At 52.5% G+C, this 15,923-nt stretch overlaps 1 protein-coding gene across 4 annotated transcripts in view; it reads left to right on the top strand.

Moving 5' to 3' along the window:
• The window catches only part of LOC140396362 (glioma pathogenesis-related protein 1-like), a 39,439-nt gene extending 23,831 nt beyond the window's left edge, over positions 1-15,608 (top strand). The window contains exons 5-6 of one of the 4 annotated variants that reach the window (XM_072484922.1): positions 9,911-9,934; positions 10,026-15,608. In XM_072484922.1, the coding sequence (XP_072341023.1) occupies positions 9,911-9,934; positions 10,026-10,156 (155 nt within the window). In that variant the 3' untranslated portion in view covers positions 10,157-15,608. Of the gene's footprint in view, positions 1-9,910; positions 9,935-10,022 lie in introns of all 4 variants that reach the window. The other 3 variants (XM_072484921.1, XM_072484924.1, XM_072484923.1) reach the window with 3 other exon arrangements.
• The last annotated feature ends 315 nt before the right edge of the window (positions 15,609-15,923 follow it).

The following is a 15,923-nucleotide window of genomic DNA, read 5'->3' as shown; positions in this document are numbered from 1 at the left end:
CAGACTCCGCACAGACAATGACCCAAGCTGGAATCGAACCTGGGACCATGGATCTGTGAAGCAATTGTGCTATCCACAATGCTACCGTGCTGCCCTTAAGAACAAATAAATCTACACTATATCATTTTCCCGTAATCCATGTACCTATCCAACAGCTGCTTGAAGGTCCCTAATGTTTCCGACTCAACTACTTCCACAGGCAGTGCATTCCATGCCCCCACTACTCTCTGGGTAAAGAACCTACCTCTGATATCCCTCCTATATCTTCCACCTTTCACCTTAAATTTATGTCCCCTTGTAATGGTGTGTTCCACCTGGGGAAAAAGTCTCTGACTGTCTACTCTATCTATTCCCCTGATCATCTTATAAACCTCTATCAAGTCGCCCCTCATCCTTCTCCGCTCTAATGAGAAAAGGCCTAGCACCCTCAACCTTTCCTCGTAAGACCTACTCTCCATTCCAGGCAACATCCTGGTAAATCTTCTTTGCACCTTTTCCAGAGCTTCCACATCCTTCCTAAAATGAGGCGACCAGAACTGTACACAGTACTCCAAATGTGGCCTTACCAAGGTTTTGTACAGCTGCATCATTACCTCATGGCTCTTAAATTCAATACCTCTGTTAATGAACGCGAGCACACCATAGGCCTTCTTCACAGCTCTATCCACTTGAGTGGCAACTTTCAAAGATGTATGAACATAGACCCCAAGGTCTCTCTGCTCCTCCACAATGCCAAGAACTCTACCGTTAACCCTGTATTCCGCATTCATATTTGTCCTTCCAAAATGGACAACCTCACACTTTTCAGGGTTAAACTCCATCTGCCACTTCTCAGCCCAGCTCTGCATCCTATCTATGTCTCTTTGCAGCCGACAACAGCCCTCCTTACTATCCACAACTCCACCAATCTTCGTATCGTCTGCAAATTTACTGACCCACCCTTCAACTCCCTCATCCAAGTCATTAATGAAAATCACAAACAGCAGAGGACCCAGAACTGATCCCTGCGGTACACCACTGGTAACTGGGATCCAGGCTGAATATTTGCCATCCACCACCACTCTCTGACTTCTATCGGTTAGCCAGTTCGTTATCCAACTGGCCAAATTTCCCACTATCCCATGCCTCCTTACTTTGTGCAGAAGCCTACCATGGGGAACTTTATCAAATGCCTTACTAAAATCCATGTACACTACATCCACTGCTTTACCTTCATCCACATGCTTGGTCACCTCCTCAAAGAATTCAATAAGATTTGTAAGGCAAGACCTACCCCTCACAAATCCGTGCTGACTATCCCTAATCAAGCAGTGTCTTTCCAGATGCTCAGAAATCCTATCCTTCAGTACCCTTTCCATTACTTTGCCTACCACCGAAGTAAGACTAACTGGCCTGTAATTCCCAGGGTTATCCCTAGTTCCTTTTTTGAACAGGGGCACGACATTCGCCACTCTCCAATCCCCTGGTACCACCCCTGTTGACAGTGAGGACGAAAAGATAATTGCCAACGGCTCTGCAATTTCATCTCTTGCTTCCCATAGAATCCTTGGATATATCCCGTCAGGCCCGGGGGACTTGTCTATCCTCAAGTTTTTCAAAATGCCCAACACATCTTCCTTCCTAACAAGTATTTCCTCGAGCTTACCAATCTGTTTCACACTGTCCTCTCCAACAATATCGCCCCTCTCATTTGTAAATACAGAAGAAAAGTATTCATTCAAGACCTCTCCTATCTCTTCAGACTCAATACACAATCTCCCGCTACCGTCCTTGATCGGACCTACCCTCGCTCTAGTCATTCTCATATTTCTCACATATGTGTAAAAGGCCTTGGGGTTTTCCTTGATCCTACCCGCCAAAGATTGTTCATGCCCTCTCTTAGCTCTCCTAATCCCTTTCTTCAGTTCCCTCCTGGCTATCTTGTATCCCTCCAATGCCCTGTCTGAACCTTGTTTCCTCAGCCTTACATAAGTCACCTTTTTCCTCTTAACAAGACACCTGCTATGTAAAGCCGTCAGCCAGTCGTGCTGGCTGACGCTGAGCAGTGAAGAGGTGAGCGGACTGTTCCGCAGCTCCTGGAGACCGGGTCGGCTTCCCCGAGAAGGCTGCGGCCAACGGGGGGGATGAGAGAGAGTGTGCAGGTGGGAGGGGGGATGAGGGAGAGTGCGCAGGTGGGAGGGGGGATGAGGGAGAGTGTGCAGGTGGGAGGGGGGGAATGAGGGAGAGTGCGCAGGTGGGAGGGGGGATGAGGGAGAGTGTGCAGGTGGGAGGGGGGATGAGGGAGAGTGCGCAGGTGGGAGGGGGGAAGAGGGAGAATGTGCAGGTGGGAGGGGGGGATGAGGGAGAGTGTGCAGGTGGGAGGGGGGATGAGGGAGAGTGTGCAGGTGGGAGGGGGGATGAGGGAGAGTGTGCAGGTGGGAGGGGGGATGAGGGAGAGTGTGCAGGTGGGAGGGGGGATGAGGGAGAGTGTGCAGGTGGGAGGGGGGATGAGGGAGAGTGTGCAGGTGGGAGGGGGGATGAGGGAGAGTGTGCAGGTGGGAGGGGGGATGAGGGAGAGTGCGCAGGTGGGAGGGGGGATGAGGGAGAGTGCGCAGGTGGGAGGGGGGATGAGGGAGAGTGCGCAGGTGGGAGGGGGGATGAGGGAGAGTGTGCAGGTGGGAGGGGGGATGGGGGAGAGTGCGCAGGTGGGAGGGGGGATGAGGGAGAGTGTGCAGGTGGGAGGGGGGATGAGGGAGAGTGTGCAGGTGGGAGGGGGGATGAGGGAGAGTGTGCAGGTGGGAGGGGGGATGAGGGAGAGTGTGCAGGTGGGAGAGGGGATGAGGGAGAGTGTGCAGGTGGGATGAGGGAGAGTGTGCAGGTGGGAGGGGGGTGAGGGAGAGTGTGCAGGTGGCAGGGGGGTGCGGGAGAGTGTGCAGGTGGGAGGGGGATGAGGGAGAGTGTGCAGGTGGGAGGGGGGATGAGGGAGAGTGTGGATGGTATCCATCCGCGAATGCCACATGTCAGACGCCCTGATATGGCAGGACGGTGACGAGGACACGGCCGCAGGGTGCATGTGGCTGATGGGCACAGGCGACTGGCACACTGGTGAGCAGTACGGTGTGAACTGACCATTGGACGCAGACAGTGACCAGATGTTAGGCTGGCTGCGTATCTGCAACGCGACCATCCCACCGGGGCACACAGGTATCCCATGATACCTGGCTGGCGAGGTGTGGAAGAACCTCCGTGTAACATGTCGTTTCTCTGCCCCCCACCACCCTCCTGCAGGTCACCATGTATGCCAACCAGACAGCGATGTTCACTGCCGTGGTTGGAGCCGCAGTTCTGGAGTTTGCCATCCGGCAGCATACAGTCGGACGGCCCACAGTGGCTGCACATGCAGCGGTTGCCGGTGCAGCAGAGGGGATGGCTGCGGAGTGGCCCGTCGCCGACACGCAGGCCGCAGGGGCTCAGGACCCGAATGTACAGGGGGATGCCGAGGGGAACATTGACCCCCTGACGGCGAGGAATGCAGAGGAAGTGCTTGGGGGGGAGCAGGAGGAGGAGCAGGAGGATCCACTGATGGTGGTGCCAGGGCGCCACAGGCGTCCAGCAAGGCTGAGGGTGTACCGTGACAGAATTTCGCTCGAGACCCTACCGGACATCACATGCAGGAGGAGACTACGGTTCAGCAGGGAGACGGTCGCACATATATGCCACCTCGTGGCGCACCTCGCACCACGTGGAATGGGAGGAGGACACGCGATACCAGTCTCTGTCTAGGTGACGGTGGCCCTAAACATTTATGCGACCGGTTCCTTCCAGGCGCCGAGCAGGGATCTCTCCGGGATATCACGGGCATCGGTCCACAGGTGCATCAGGGCTGTCACCGACGCCTTGTACGCCATCGTGGACAGGTACATAAAATTCCCCGAGGACCGAGCACAGCAGGAAGCACGGGCACTTGGATTTGCCAAGGTGGCCGGGATACCGATGGTCCAGGGTGTCATCGATGGTGTGCGCGTCCCCATGCGCTCGCCTGCAGTCAACAGGGAAGTATTCATGAACAGAAAGGGCGCATACTCCATGAACATTCAGGTGGTGTGCGACCCCCACATGAAGATCATGCACATGTGTGCAAGGTTCCCCAGGAGTGTGCATGACGCCTACATTCTGGCACAGTCGTTCATCCCCGCAATGTTCGATGGATGCCCCCCGCCCCCCCGGCTGAGGGGCTCGTTGCTGGGCGACAAGGGCTATCCGTTGAGGTCATGGCTGATGACGCCAATACGGAGGCCTCACACCAACACGGAGAGCCTATACAACGAGGCCTATGCAGCAACCAGGGGTGTAGTGGAGCGGTGCTTCGGGCTGCTGAAGATGCGATTCAGATGCCTGGACTGCTCCGGAGGGGCCCTGCAGTACCGGCCCGACAGGGTCGGTTGCATGGTTGTGGTCTGCTGTGCAATGCACAACATTGCCATGCAGAGGGGAGATGACCTGGTGGAGGAGTCAGAGGGAGGACCCGACGGCAACGGAGCTAACGCAAACGAGGGGGATGGGGAAGAAGAGGATGCGGAGGATGAGGATGAAGGGGCGCATCAGGGTGGGGGAAGGGGCGCAGGACACAGTCACTGGTTACGTCCAGGAGGCTGCATGACGGCACCGCCGCGGACAGCGGGCACGTGACGCGTTGGTGGCCGTACGGTTCACGCACTGTGGGGGTGGGATTCGCTGAACACTGCCACTTGCACCGTCACTCCTGTACACTGGCACCACACAGCGCCCCCCCCCCCCCCCCCCCCCCGTTCACGGCAACAATTCCACATCACCTTACCACTGCGGCACTACGGGATTGCACAACAGCGATGATTGGGTAAGCGGGTGTGATCAGTGCCATGTTGAATGATCACAGCCCGCTCTGCGATGAGCTGTGTGCCCAGATTCGCCAGCCGAGGTCTGACTCATGGCTATAGCTGAACCATGCACTCCGGTGGTCAGAGCCGTCGTGACGGATATTTCACCACATGCCCGTGTGGGGTGGCTGGCGTCGGTGTGCCGAGGACAATGGTGTCCAATTATGGGAGGCAGGAGGGAAGCGGTCAGCACATCCGGAACAGACCTTGAACCGCTCGTATACCACTACGCCAATCGGGCTCCCTCACGAGCCCCCTGGCACTGGACATAGCACAGAGTCTTACAAGTCAAATTCAACAGTGAGTTTATTTGTGTGATTAACATAGGTGTCCTACCCCCTACAACTAAACTGTGTGCTGCACCTGTGCCAACTTCTTACGTGCCTAACTTCTTTGCCTTACGGGCCCTACCACTACGTCTAGGTGTGTTCCCAGATGGTACAGCAGGAGTGGAGGCGGACTGCTGAGAATCACGCCCTGCGACATGGCTCCCCGTCGGCACGCGTTTCCTGTGGCGGCCCGGCTTCGATGGGCCAGGCTGCTCGGCGGGCATGCTGGATGGCGTTGTGCCACCCTGACCTGCCCGCTGCCCACCAGATGCGCCAGGGACGGAACGGGAGGAGGCCGAGTGTACCGGGACGTCCCTTGATGGAGCTACCGGGACGCGCCCCAGAACCTCCTCCTCCCTCGGGGAGCCCGGTGGCCCCCGGGCCTCACTGTGGGACGGAGATGCGATCGGAGACATGGCCCGTCGCACCACCGACACCTGGCGCTGCCAGTCCTGGAGGCCTGCAGCGGGATCGACCCCGGTCCGAATGTTCGCCGAGACGGAGCCCAGGGAGTGCGACATTCCTGCCAAGGACTGAGCGATCTCAACCTGTGAGTGCGCCAAGCCACCCATCACGTGCGCCAGGCGGTCTATGCTCTCCGCGACTGACTGCTGGGTGCCATCGCCTGCTGGGACCGGGCCATGGCATGGTGAGACTCGGCCAGGGCCCGGAGAGCGGCGGCAATGTCGTGTTGGCTCTGGCCCATGGCTACCTGTGAGAGGGCAGCCCTCTCCTGGGCCATGGATGACACGTGCACGTTAAGCCCAACGCCTTGCAGAACCTGACCCATGGCCGAAACCCTTTCACCCATTGCCTCCACCGCGGACGCCAACCGTGCGGTGTCGGCCTGGGTGGCTGCGATGAGCGGCACCACTCCCTGCTCCTGGACGCGGATAGACTCCTCCAACTGCGTGTGCAGGTCCTGGAAGATGGCCCTCATCCCGTTATTCAGTCCCTGGGTGTCCACACGCATCGGTTGTCCGGGTGGGTCAAGTACATCCAGGAACCCGGGAACCATCTGGGTGGCAGCTGTTTGCTGGGCCTGGGCTGCCCTCCGACCATCCAGCACCTCGGCTGCTCCAAACTCCACCTGCTGTACCGGCTCGGTTGTGGGGTGCGCACCAGACCGTGACCCGGGAGCCTCATCACTTATATGCCCAACCGAGGTGAGTGTCTCTGCGATGGTGTATGGTGTGGGAGACAGCAGTGCCGCAAGCTCGAGGTCATCGTCCGTTAGGAATTCTGGTCTGTTCTCCCACTCATGGCCCGGCGCAAGCTCCATGCCGGCCATGTCGTGCTGACCTCCAGGTGATTCCACCGAGTGTGTGGCCGTGATGTGCGATTCATCTTCAATGTCTGCCCTGTGCCCCTCACTATTGTCTCTCTCGGTGGTGTGAGCGTCCCGGTCCTGCGTCCCAGACTGAGAGGTTTGCCCTCCTGAACGACCGACTGCCAAGCTCTGGCGTGCGTCCCTGGGTGCACTTGTGGTTGGTGATGTTCCGCTGTCTCTTGGCCGAGACGTCCCTGGACGTTCGGCGGCTGGCCCTGGGGAACATAAAGATTCAGGGTTTGTTAGACACGGTGGCCCGGGTGTATGGTGGTGGTGGGTGCACAGTGTGAGGGGGGGAGGGGAGCGAGGGTGCAGTGGCATGAGTGTGAGGGGGGAGGGGATCGAGGCTGCAGTGGGCAATGTGTGAGGGAGACGATGACAGGTTGGGGGGGGGGGGGGGGGGGGGGGTGAGGACATGCAGGGTTGTCTCACTTGCTTCTGCGCCTCCGAGCTGGCACGTTGCAACCTCCCGGCTGGCGGATCCCCCAGCGAGGTCCAGGGCCCTCTGCTCGTGAATGTTTAGGGGGTGCAGCACCGAAGAACCCCCTCCGGTTCTCATACGCTCACGCTGGTTGTGAGCTGTCTTGTCCTGGGGGAGGGGGGATTGGATAAAGCATCACAATTAGGCGGGTATCATCAGGGCATGCAGATATAAACTACATTTTTGCTGGTTCAGGAGACAGCACGCCATGGCATCGCTCCAGGGGGGGGGTCCCGGGGCTCATGTGGGTCGAGTAAATCGTTGGGCACCCTGACCCTACCAAATGCCCAAACCCCTCCTGATGCCCCAACCTCCCCCTGATGCCCCAACCCCCCCCCCCCCCTGCACCCCACTTCCCCCCCTCGTGCCGGGGGGGGGGGGGGGGGGGCTGGGGACACCCTCATGGCACTTACCCTGGCAGCCCGAGTGAGGTCGTGCAGCTTCTTCCGACACTGCTCCCCCGTCCGGGGGTCTGCCCCACAGCACTCACAGAGGTGCCAACCTCACGCCAACCGCGCCTCACCGCGCTGGATGGCTGACGATGCCCACGTCTTGGGCAGAGGGTGTCCCTTCTCTGCTCAACCTCATCCAGCAGGGTGTCCAGGTCCGTGTCCCGGAACCTCGGTGCGGCTCGTCGGGGCTCAGCCATCTCTTCCTCTCCCTTCTCCTCCGGGTCCTCTGTGCGTAGATCGGGCCATTTATGACGCACCGCCGCGTCATTCGGGCGTCGCGCGGTGACGACGTGGCTTTCGCGACACGCCCCCCCCCAAGTTTCTCGTGGCCCCGATCCTAGCCCATTTTCGGGCCCTGAATCGGTCGGGATCGGGGCCTTTTCGCGCCGTCGTGAACCTCGACGGCGTTCACGACGGCGTGGGCACTTCGTCACAGGAGCGGAGAATCGCGCCCAGGATCTTCCTCGTCAGAAATTTTTTTTTAAACCCCTATAAATTGAAATATTTATGTTCTTAAATTCTTACATTCACAAATAAAATAATTTCCCAATTAAAATAAATTAAAAAAATATAAAATATGCTAACTCCTTCTACTTTACTCCTCCTCCCGATTGTCTCGCTCCCTGACTTACTCCCACCCCCAGCTTGTCACCTCTCCCGCTCGCCAATTCCCTCACCCTCACCCTTGCTACTGTGAAAGGGCTCAGGAAAGGGGTGTCGAGAGAAATAGTGAGTCTGGGAGAGAGAGATGCTGCGAGCGAGAGGGTTGAAAGTGGTGATCAGGAGGGTGGCGGGAGGGGAAGGCGGTGAGTGGGGGGTTGGGGAGGCAAGCAGAAAGCGCCAGGGTTGGGGAAGGAAACATCAAGTGGAAGATTCGGGGAAGGAAGTGATGAGCCGGAGTTGGGGGGGGAGCGGCGGCTAGTATGAGTGTTGGGGAGGGATGCAGTGTGAGTGTTGGGGAGGGATGCAGTGTGAGTGTTGGGGAGGGATGCAGTGTGTGTTGGGGAGGGATGCAGTGTGAGTGTTGGGGAGGGATGCAGTGTGAGTGTTGGGGAGGGATGCAGTGTGAGTGTTGGGGAGGGATGCAGTGTGAGTGTTGGGGAGGGATGCAGTGTGAGTGTTGGGGAGGGATGCAGTGTGTGTTGGGGAGGGATGCAGTGTGAGTGTTGGGGAGGGATGCAGTGTGAGTGTTGGGGAGGGATGCAGTGTGAGTGTTGGGGAGGGATGCAGTGTGAGTGTTGGGGAGGGATGCAGTGTGAGTGTTGGGGAGGGATGCAGTGTGTGTTGGGGAGGGATGCAGTGTGAGTGTTGGGGAGGGATGCAGTGTGAGTGTTGGGGAGGGATGCAGTGTGAGTGTTGGGGAGGGATGCAGTGTGTGTGTTGGGGAGGGATGCAGTGTGAGTGTTGGGGAGGGATGCAGTGTGAGTGTTGGGGAGGGATGCAGTGTGTGTTGGGGAGGGATGCAGTGTGTGTTGGGGAGGGATGCAGTGTGAGTGTTGGGGAGGGATGCAGTGTGAGTGTTGGGGAGGGATGCAGTGTGAGTGTTGGGGAGGGATGCAGTGTGAGTGTTGGGGAGGGATGCAGTGTGAGTGTTGGGGAGGGATGCAGTGTGAGTGTTGGGGAGGGATGCAGTGTGAGTGTTGGGGAGGGATGCAGTGTGAGTGTTGGGGAGGGATGCAGTGTGAGTGTTGGGAGGGATGCAGTGTGAGTGTTGGGGAGGGATGCAGTGTGAGTGTTGGGGAGGGATGCAGTGTGAGTGTTGGGGAGGGATGCAGTGTGAGTGTTGGGGAGGGATGCAGTGTGAGTGTTGGGGAGGGATGCAGTCTGTGTTGGGGAGGGATGCAGTGTGAGTGTTGGGGAGGGATGCAGTGTGAGTGTTGGGGAGGGATGCAGTGTGTGTTGGGGAGGGATGCAGTGTGAGTGTTGGGGAGGGATGCAGTGTGAGTGTTGGGGAGGGATGCAGTGTGAGTGTTGGGGAGGGATGCAGTGTGAGTGTTGGGGAGGGATGCAGTGTGAGTGTTGGGGAGGGATGCAGTGTGAGTGTTGGGGAGGGATGCAGTGTGAGTGTTGGGGAGGGATGCAGTGTGAGTGTTGGGGAGGGATGCAGTGTGAGTGTTGGGGAGGGATGCAGTGTGAGTGTTGGGGAGGGATGCAGTGTGAGTGTTGGGGAGGGATGCAGTGTGAGTGTTGGGGAGGGATGCAGTGAGCAGGAAGGTGAGGGAGCAGGAGAGGCTGCTCTAAAATGTCGGCAATCGGATCATGCAACTCTACATTAGCCCGGCAGGCAACAACACTAAAGCGATGTCCTATCCTAAGTGTGCTGACCGGCCCCATTATATCCAGTGGAATGACTTTGAATGAGACAAGTTAAAAAGGGGACTAACGGCAATACCCATCTATTTCCCTCTTTTTCTTTTTATCAGGGAATGGGACACTTGAGATGTCACGTGACTATGCTTTTAATATACAATTATAAGTTATTTCTCAATGCAAGAAAATGTGATTTACTTAATCGTACCTCTGTTTTGTTTTTAGCAGGTGATTCAGATTCCTTGTGTGATAATTATTGTATTGCTGTTTTATCAATAAGGCAACTGTCTTTAATTGTGATTGCTGTTGGAGTATACTGTGTACAATCAAAATACCCAAACATGTTTGCTTATCTGTAATACACATCCATATTCTACTGATTTCAGATCACCATACAGTTAAACGTTAGGTTTGATGTATTTGAGGGAATGGGAGAAGGTGGCATTTTATATTTATATCAAACAGTTTTGATGTGTGAAAAAAAATGAATTGTTACATAATTTACTAAATGTAGGAAATATGTTTTATGGACTTCCCTGAATAAACACAGAATATAGGGTTACATGTTAAAACAGTAGCCTCGAAATTCTTGATGAGCCAATGGAAGTACATTGGGATGAAACTTCCATCCACTCAAATGACCCCAACAATTATACTGTGAGAAATACCATCATTGGGGTAACAACAACAATTAGTGTGCATATAGAACCTTTGTAGTACTTCACAGGAATACAACCAAACAAAATTACAAATTGCATCATAAGAAGACATTGGAGCAACTTATCAAAGGTTCGGAGACAGAATACAATAGGTTAAGAGCTGGATGGTGGTGGGCTCAGTGATCATGAAGCACAAGGCAGGGCTGTCACATCCAAAGGCCCAAAGTGAATATTTGGGTGAAGTATGTTTCAGTGAATGGAGGGAAACGACTTTGGTGCGACACACGGGAAAAACGATTAGCAAGTTTAAATGTTAGTTATGTTTTCAAGATGATAGCCAAGAAGTCTCCGTGGACTGTCAGAACAGGTGAAATAAGGCGAAGAAAGAACATGTGTTGCAAGCTCTAATAGTGTGCCTGAGAATGATTCTAGTGCTGGAAAACAATAAAGTGCCGGAGAAAGAGTATCCACCATGTGAGAGAGATCTTACATTAGTGGTCCGTAAAGATACTGAAATGCAGGTTGAATAAGTTATACAATGAAAGGAGGGCTACAGGACTGTCTTAAGATAGGGCTAGCGACAGAAGTCCTCATGGCCATGAATTTGGTGGCTGCCAATAAACTAGAGGATAAAATAATTTGAGAGGTAAAACCAAAGGAATTAGATGGTTGGAAGGAATTTAAAGTTTATTCTGAAGTACCAGATACAAGGCCAGCTTTGTCACAGAGATGGATACATACAGAAAAGGTCTGTGTAGGTGGAACTCAAAGTTAAAGCGAGGCTAGCTGCTCAGGGTTTGAAGGGTGACTGAGTGACGCAAATGTTAGTGTGGACTCTCCCGCAGTAGGAAAGGTAATCCTGAAAGTCTCTTTTTAGCTCCTTTGGCCACATATCAGAAGAACATAAGAACCAGGAGCAGGAGTAGGCCATCTGGCCCATCGAGCCTGCTCCTCCATTCAATAAGATCACGGCTGATCTTTTATGGACTCAGCTCCACCTTCCCACCTGAACAACATAACCCTTTATTCCTTTATTCTTCAAAAAATTATCTATCTTTATCTTGAGAACATTTAATGAAGGAGCCTCTACTGCTTCACTGGGCAGGGAATTCCATAGATTCACAACCCTTTAAGTGAAGAAGTTCTTCCTAAACTCAGTCCTCAATCTACCTCCCCTTATTTTGAAACTATGCCCCCTAGTTCTGCTTTCACCCGCCAGTGGAAACAACCTGCCCGCATCTATCCTATCTATTCCCTTCATAATTTTACATGTTTCTATAAGATCCCCCCCCGCATCCTTCTAAATTCCAACGAGTAATGTCGCAGTCTACTCAACCTCTCCTCATAATCCAACCCCCTCAACTCTGGGATTAACCTAATGAATCTCCTTTGCACACCCTTCAGCACCAGCACGTCCTTTCTCAGGTAAGGAGATCAAAACTGAACACAATACTCCTGGTGTGGCCTCACTAACACTATAGTTGCAGCATAACCTCTCTTGTCTTAAATTCCATCTCTCGAGCAATGAAGGACAAAACTCCATTCACCTTCTTAATCACCTGTTGCACCTGTAAACCAACTTATTGCGACTCATGCACTAGGACACCCAGGTTCCTCGGCACAGCAGGCTGTTTTAAAATTTCATCATTTAAATAATAAGCCCTTTTGCTGTTATTCCTACCAAAATGGATAATCTCACATTTGTCAACATTGTATTCCATCTGCCAGACCCTAGCCCATTCACTTAAACTATCCAAATCACTCTGTAGACTTCCAGGGCGGAATTCTCTCCCCCCCCCCCCCCCCAACGCCGGGTGGGAGAATCGCCCGGGCGGCGCGCGAGTCCCGCCACGCTGTCCCAACGCAATTCTCCTACCCCCCCAAACCGGCGCGGCGCGAATCACGGCTGGCCGCTGGGAGAATTGCCGCTTGCCGTTGGTAATGGGCGAGCGGCGATTCTCCGGCCCGGATGGGCCGAGCGGCCTGCCCGACGCGACAGGTTCCCGCCGGCGCCATCCACACCTGGTCGCTGCCGGCGGGAACAGCGTGGGAACGCTGGGGGGAGTGGCCTGTGGGAGGGCGAGGGGGGTTCCTGCACAGGGGGGGGCTCAAAAGGGGTCTGGCCCACGATCAGTGTCCACCGATCGGCGGGCCGGCCTCTCTGAAGGAGGACCTCCTTTCCTCCGCTGCCCCGCAAGGTCGATCCGCCATCTTCTTGCAGGGCGGCCGTGGGGAGGACGGCAACCGCGCATGCGCGGGTGACGTCATTTACGCAGCGCCTGTCGCGTCAGTTATGTGGCGCCGCGCCCGGCGTCGCTCCTAGCTCCCCGGGGGCAGAATAGGGGGCTGGGAACGGCCTCCGACGCCGGAGTGAAACACTCCGGTTTTCACTCCGGCATCGGGACTTAGTCTCCCGATGGGAGAATTGCGCCCCCAGTATCCTCTGCACTTTTTGCTTTACCACTCATCTTAGTGTCGTCTGCAAACGTAGACACATTGCCCTTGGTCCCCAACTCCAAATCATCTATGTAAATTGTGAGCAATTGTGGGCCCAACACTGATCCCTGAGGGCACCACTAGCTACTGATTGCCAACTGGAGAAACACCCATTAATCTCCACTCTTTGCTTTCTATTAATTAACCAGTCCTCTATCCATGTTACTACTTTACCCTTAACACCATGCATCATTATCTTATGCAGCAACCTTTTGTGCGGTACCTTATCAAAAGCTTTCTTGAAATCCAGATATATCACATCCATTGACTTCCCATTGTCTACCGCACTGGTATTGTCCTCAAAAAATTCCACTAAATTAGTTAGCCACGACCTGCCCTTTATGAACCCATGCTGCGCCTGTCCAATGGGACAATTTCTATCCAGATGCTTCGCTATTTCTTCCTTGATGATAGATTCCAGCATCTTCCCTACTACCGAAGTTAAGCTAACTGGCCTATAAATTACCTACTTTCTGCCTACCTCCTTTTTAAAACAGTGGTGTCACATTTGCTAATTTCCAATCCGCTGGGCCCACCCCAGAGACCATCAGTGGGAGTATAGATCAATTGACATAAAAGCTGTGTTTCCACAGGGTGGAAAATTTCAGAGAGTGGTTTCTCTGAATCGGCCTAAAGAGGCAAGTGAATCAGAGGGAAACGAGAGAAACTAAACAGGTGCATCTACAGGCTGACCTTGAGGTTGTGACATCTTTCGGTGAGATCAATTTTGCTGAAAGTAGACTCTGTTCAACTGAAAGCAAATCCTATAATATGTAATTGGTATCAAAAATGGAAACTGCCAGGCATAGAAACTAGGAGCAGGAGAAGGCTGTTCAGCCCTTCGAGCCTGCTCCGTCATTCAGTGTGCTCATGGTTGATCATTAATCTCAATGTCGTATTCCCGCTTTCTCCCCATACACCATGATGCCATTAAAATCTAAAAAAAATACTTATCTCTTTCTTTAATACATTCTGTGACTTGGCCTCCACAGCCTTTTGTAATAGAGAGTTCCACAGGTTCACTACTCTTTGAGTGAATACATTTTTCCTCATCTCAGTTCTAAATGGTCTACCCCGTATTCTGAGACCGTAATCTAGATTCCCCAACCAAGGAAAACATTCTCCCTGCATCTAGTCTGTCCAACCCTGATAGAATTTTATACGTTTCAATCCGATCTGTTCTCATCCTTCTATACTCTAGTTAATACAGGCCCAGTCAAGCCACTCTCTCCTCGTGGGACAGTCCTGCCAACCCCAGAATCAGCCAAGTGAACATCTGCTGTACCTCCCTCTATGGCAAGTATATCCTTTCTGAGGTAGGGAGACTAAAACTGCACGCAATACTCCAGGTGTGGACTCACGAAGGTCTTGTATAATTGTAGTTAGACATCTCTACTTCTGAACTCAAATCCTCTTGCAATGAAGGTCAATATACCATTTGCCTTTGCACCTGCCTCTCTACTTTCATTGAAAGTCTACAAGGACACCCAGGCATCTTCATGATGATACTGTGGAAACAGACATATGTTACTAATAAGATTAAAGTGGAACTTAAGATTGGCAATCAAGCTTCTGGAGCTTATAAATATATTGGTTCAGACATTAAGCAGAAGACCTCTGGATTAACCTTAAATCAGCAATCCTGTTTAGAGTGTAATTCCTATACGTGCTAATTGTGCTCGGTCATCACAGAAAGATGTCACATCTAAAGAAAAAAACAGAAGTTGTGAAGTTTGGCTGATCCATTGAATTGGCTGTGCACTCAGGCAAGACCCTTGATGCTAGTTTTAATGTATTGGAATTAAGAACTATGATGAAGCACCCTTCAAGTCAAGGATGTGGTGAGGGCAAATAAAACATTAAAATATTAAATATGGAGAAATACATACTTATGTTTCCATCCTTGGGTGATCCAAAGAATGTGAAATTAGTTATTTTTAGTGGTGCTTTTCATGTCAATCTTCTTGAAGAGTATTCAAGTGTCAGGGTTTCATAACATTTTTGGTGGGAGAAAATGGGAAATGATGCACTTTAGTTTGGGAAGCTAAGAATTTTAAAATAACTTTAGCTGCGGAAACACTGGCTCTTGTAGAAGCAGTGGATATGGAATTCCATTAACAAAATATTTTGGGGGAAATTCAATACAAGGGGTGTATTGTCAAGTTTCTCCACTGAATGTTACATCAGTAATCGTTCCTTGTGGGATAACATTCATTTGACAAAAAAATCAAAGTGAAAAAAGATTAAAGATTCAACCTGCTGGCATGAAACAGATGTTAGGTAAAAAATAGAAATGTCCAAGATCAAATACATTGATGATGATCTGATTTTTTTCACACAAAGGAATACATGTACCATAGGATTATTGGGGGTTCACAGAAAAGGGGTGTCTTGTAATGTACTATTTTATAGAGAATATGGAAAATCATTTTTTCTTCAATTTGTTTTGAAATATTGTTTGTGACTTCCTTTAGTTTAGGAAAAAAGGGTATCTTGATTGTATAAATTAAGTATTTGTCCACAGATGGGGGTGGGGCACTCCTTGGATAATGACCTGAGCACATATAAAGGGACACTTATTGACACTGGTGGTGGATTGTAGAACAATACATTTGTCATGTTTCATTTTGTGAATAAATCTAAAACTGTCCAAAGATTGACTTATGTTTCTTCCTTCATTAATTGGCTATAATGGACGGCATTAATTGGCTATAAAGGGCGGTGCGGTAGCACAGTGGTTAGCACTGTTGCTTCACAGTGTCAGGGACCTGGGTTCGAATCCTGGCTTGGGTCACTGTCTGTGCAGGGTCTGCATGTTCTCCCTGTGTCTGTATGGGTTTCCTCCGGGTGCTCCGGTTTCCTCCCACAAGTACCGAAAGATGTGCTTGTTCGGTGAATTGGACATTCTGAATTCTCTGTCAGTGTACCTGAACAGGCGCCGGAGATTGGCGACTAGGGGATTTTCATAGTA

Source organism: Scyliorhinus torazame, chromosome 19, assembly GCF_047496885.1.
Source record: "Scyliorhinus torazame isolate Kashiwa2021f chromosome 19, sScyTor2.1, whole genome shotgun sequence".
NCBI lineage: Eukaryota > Metazoa > Chordata > Chondrichthyes > Carcharhiniformes > Scyliorhinidae > Scyliorhinus > Scyliorhinus torazame.
This window is presented reverse-complemented; position numbering and strand designations above follow the sequence as displayed.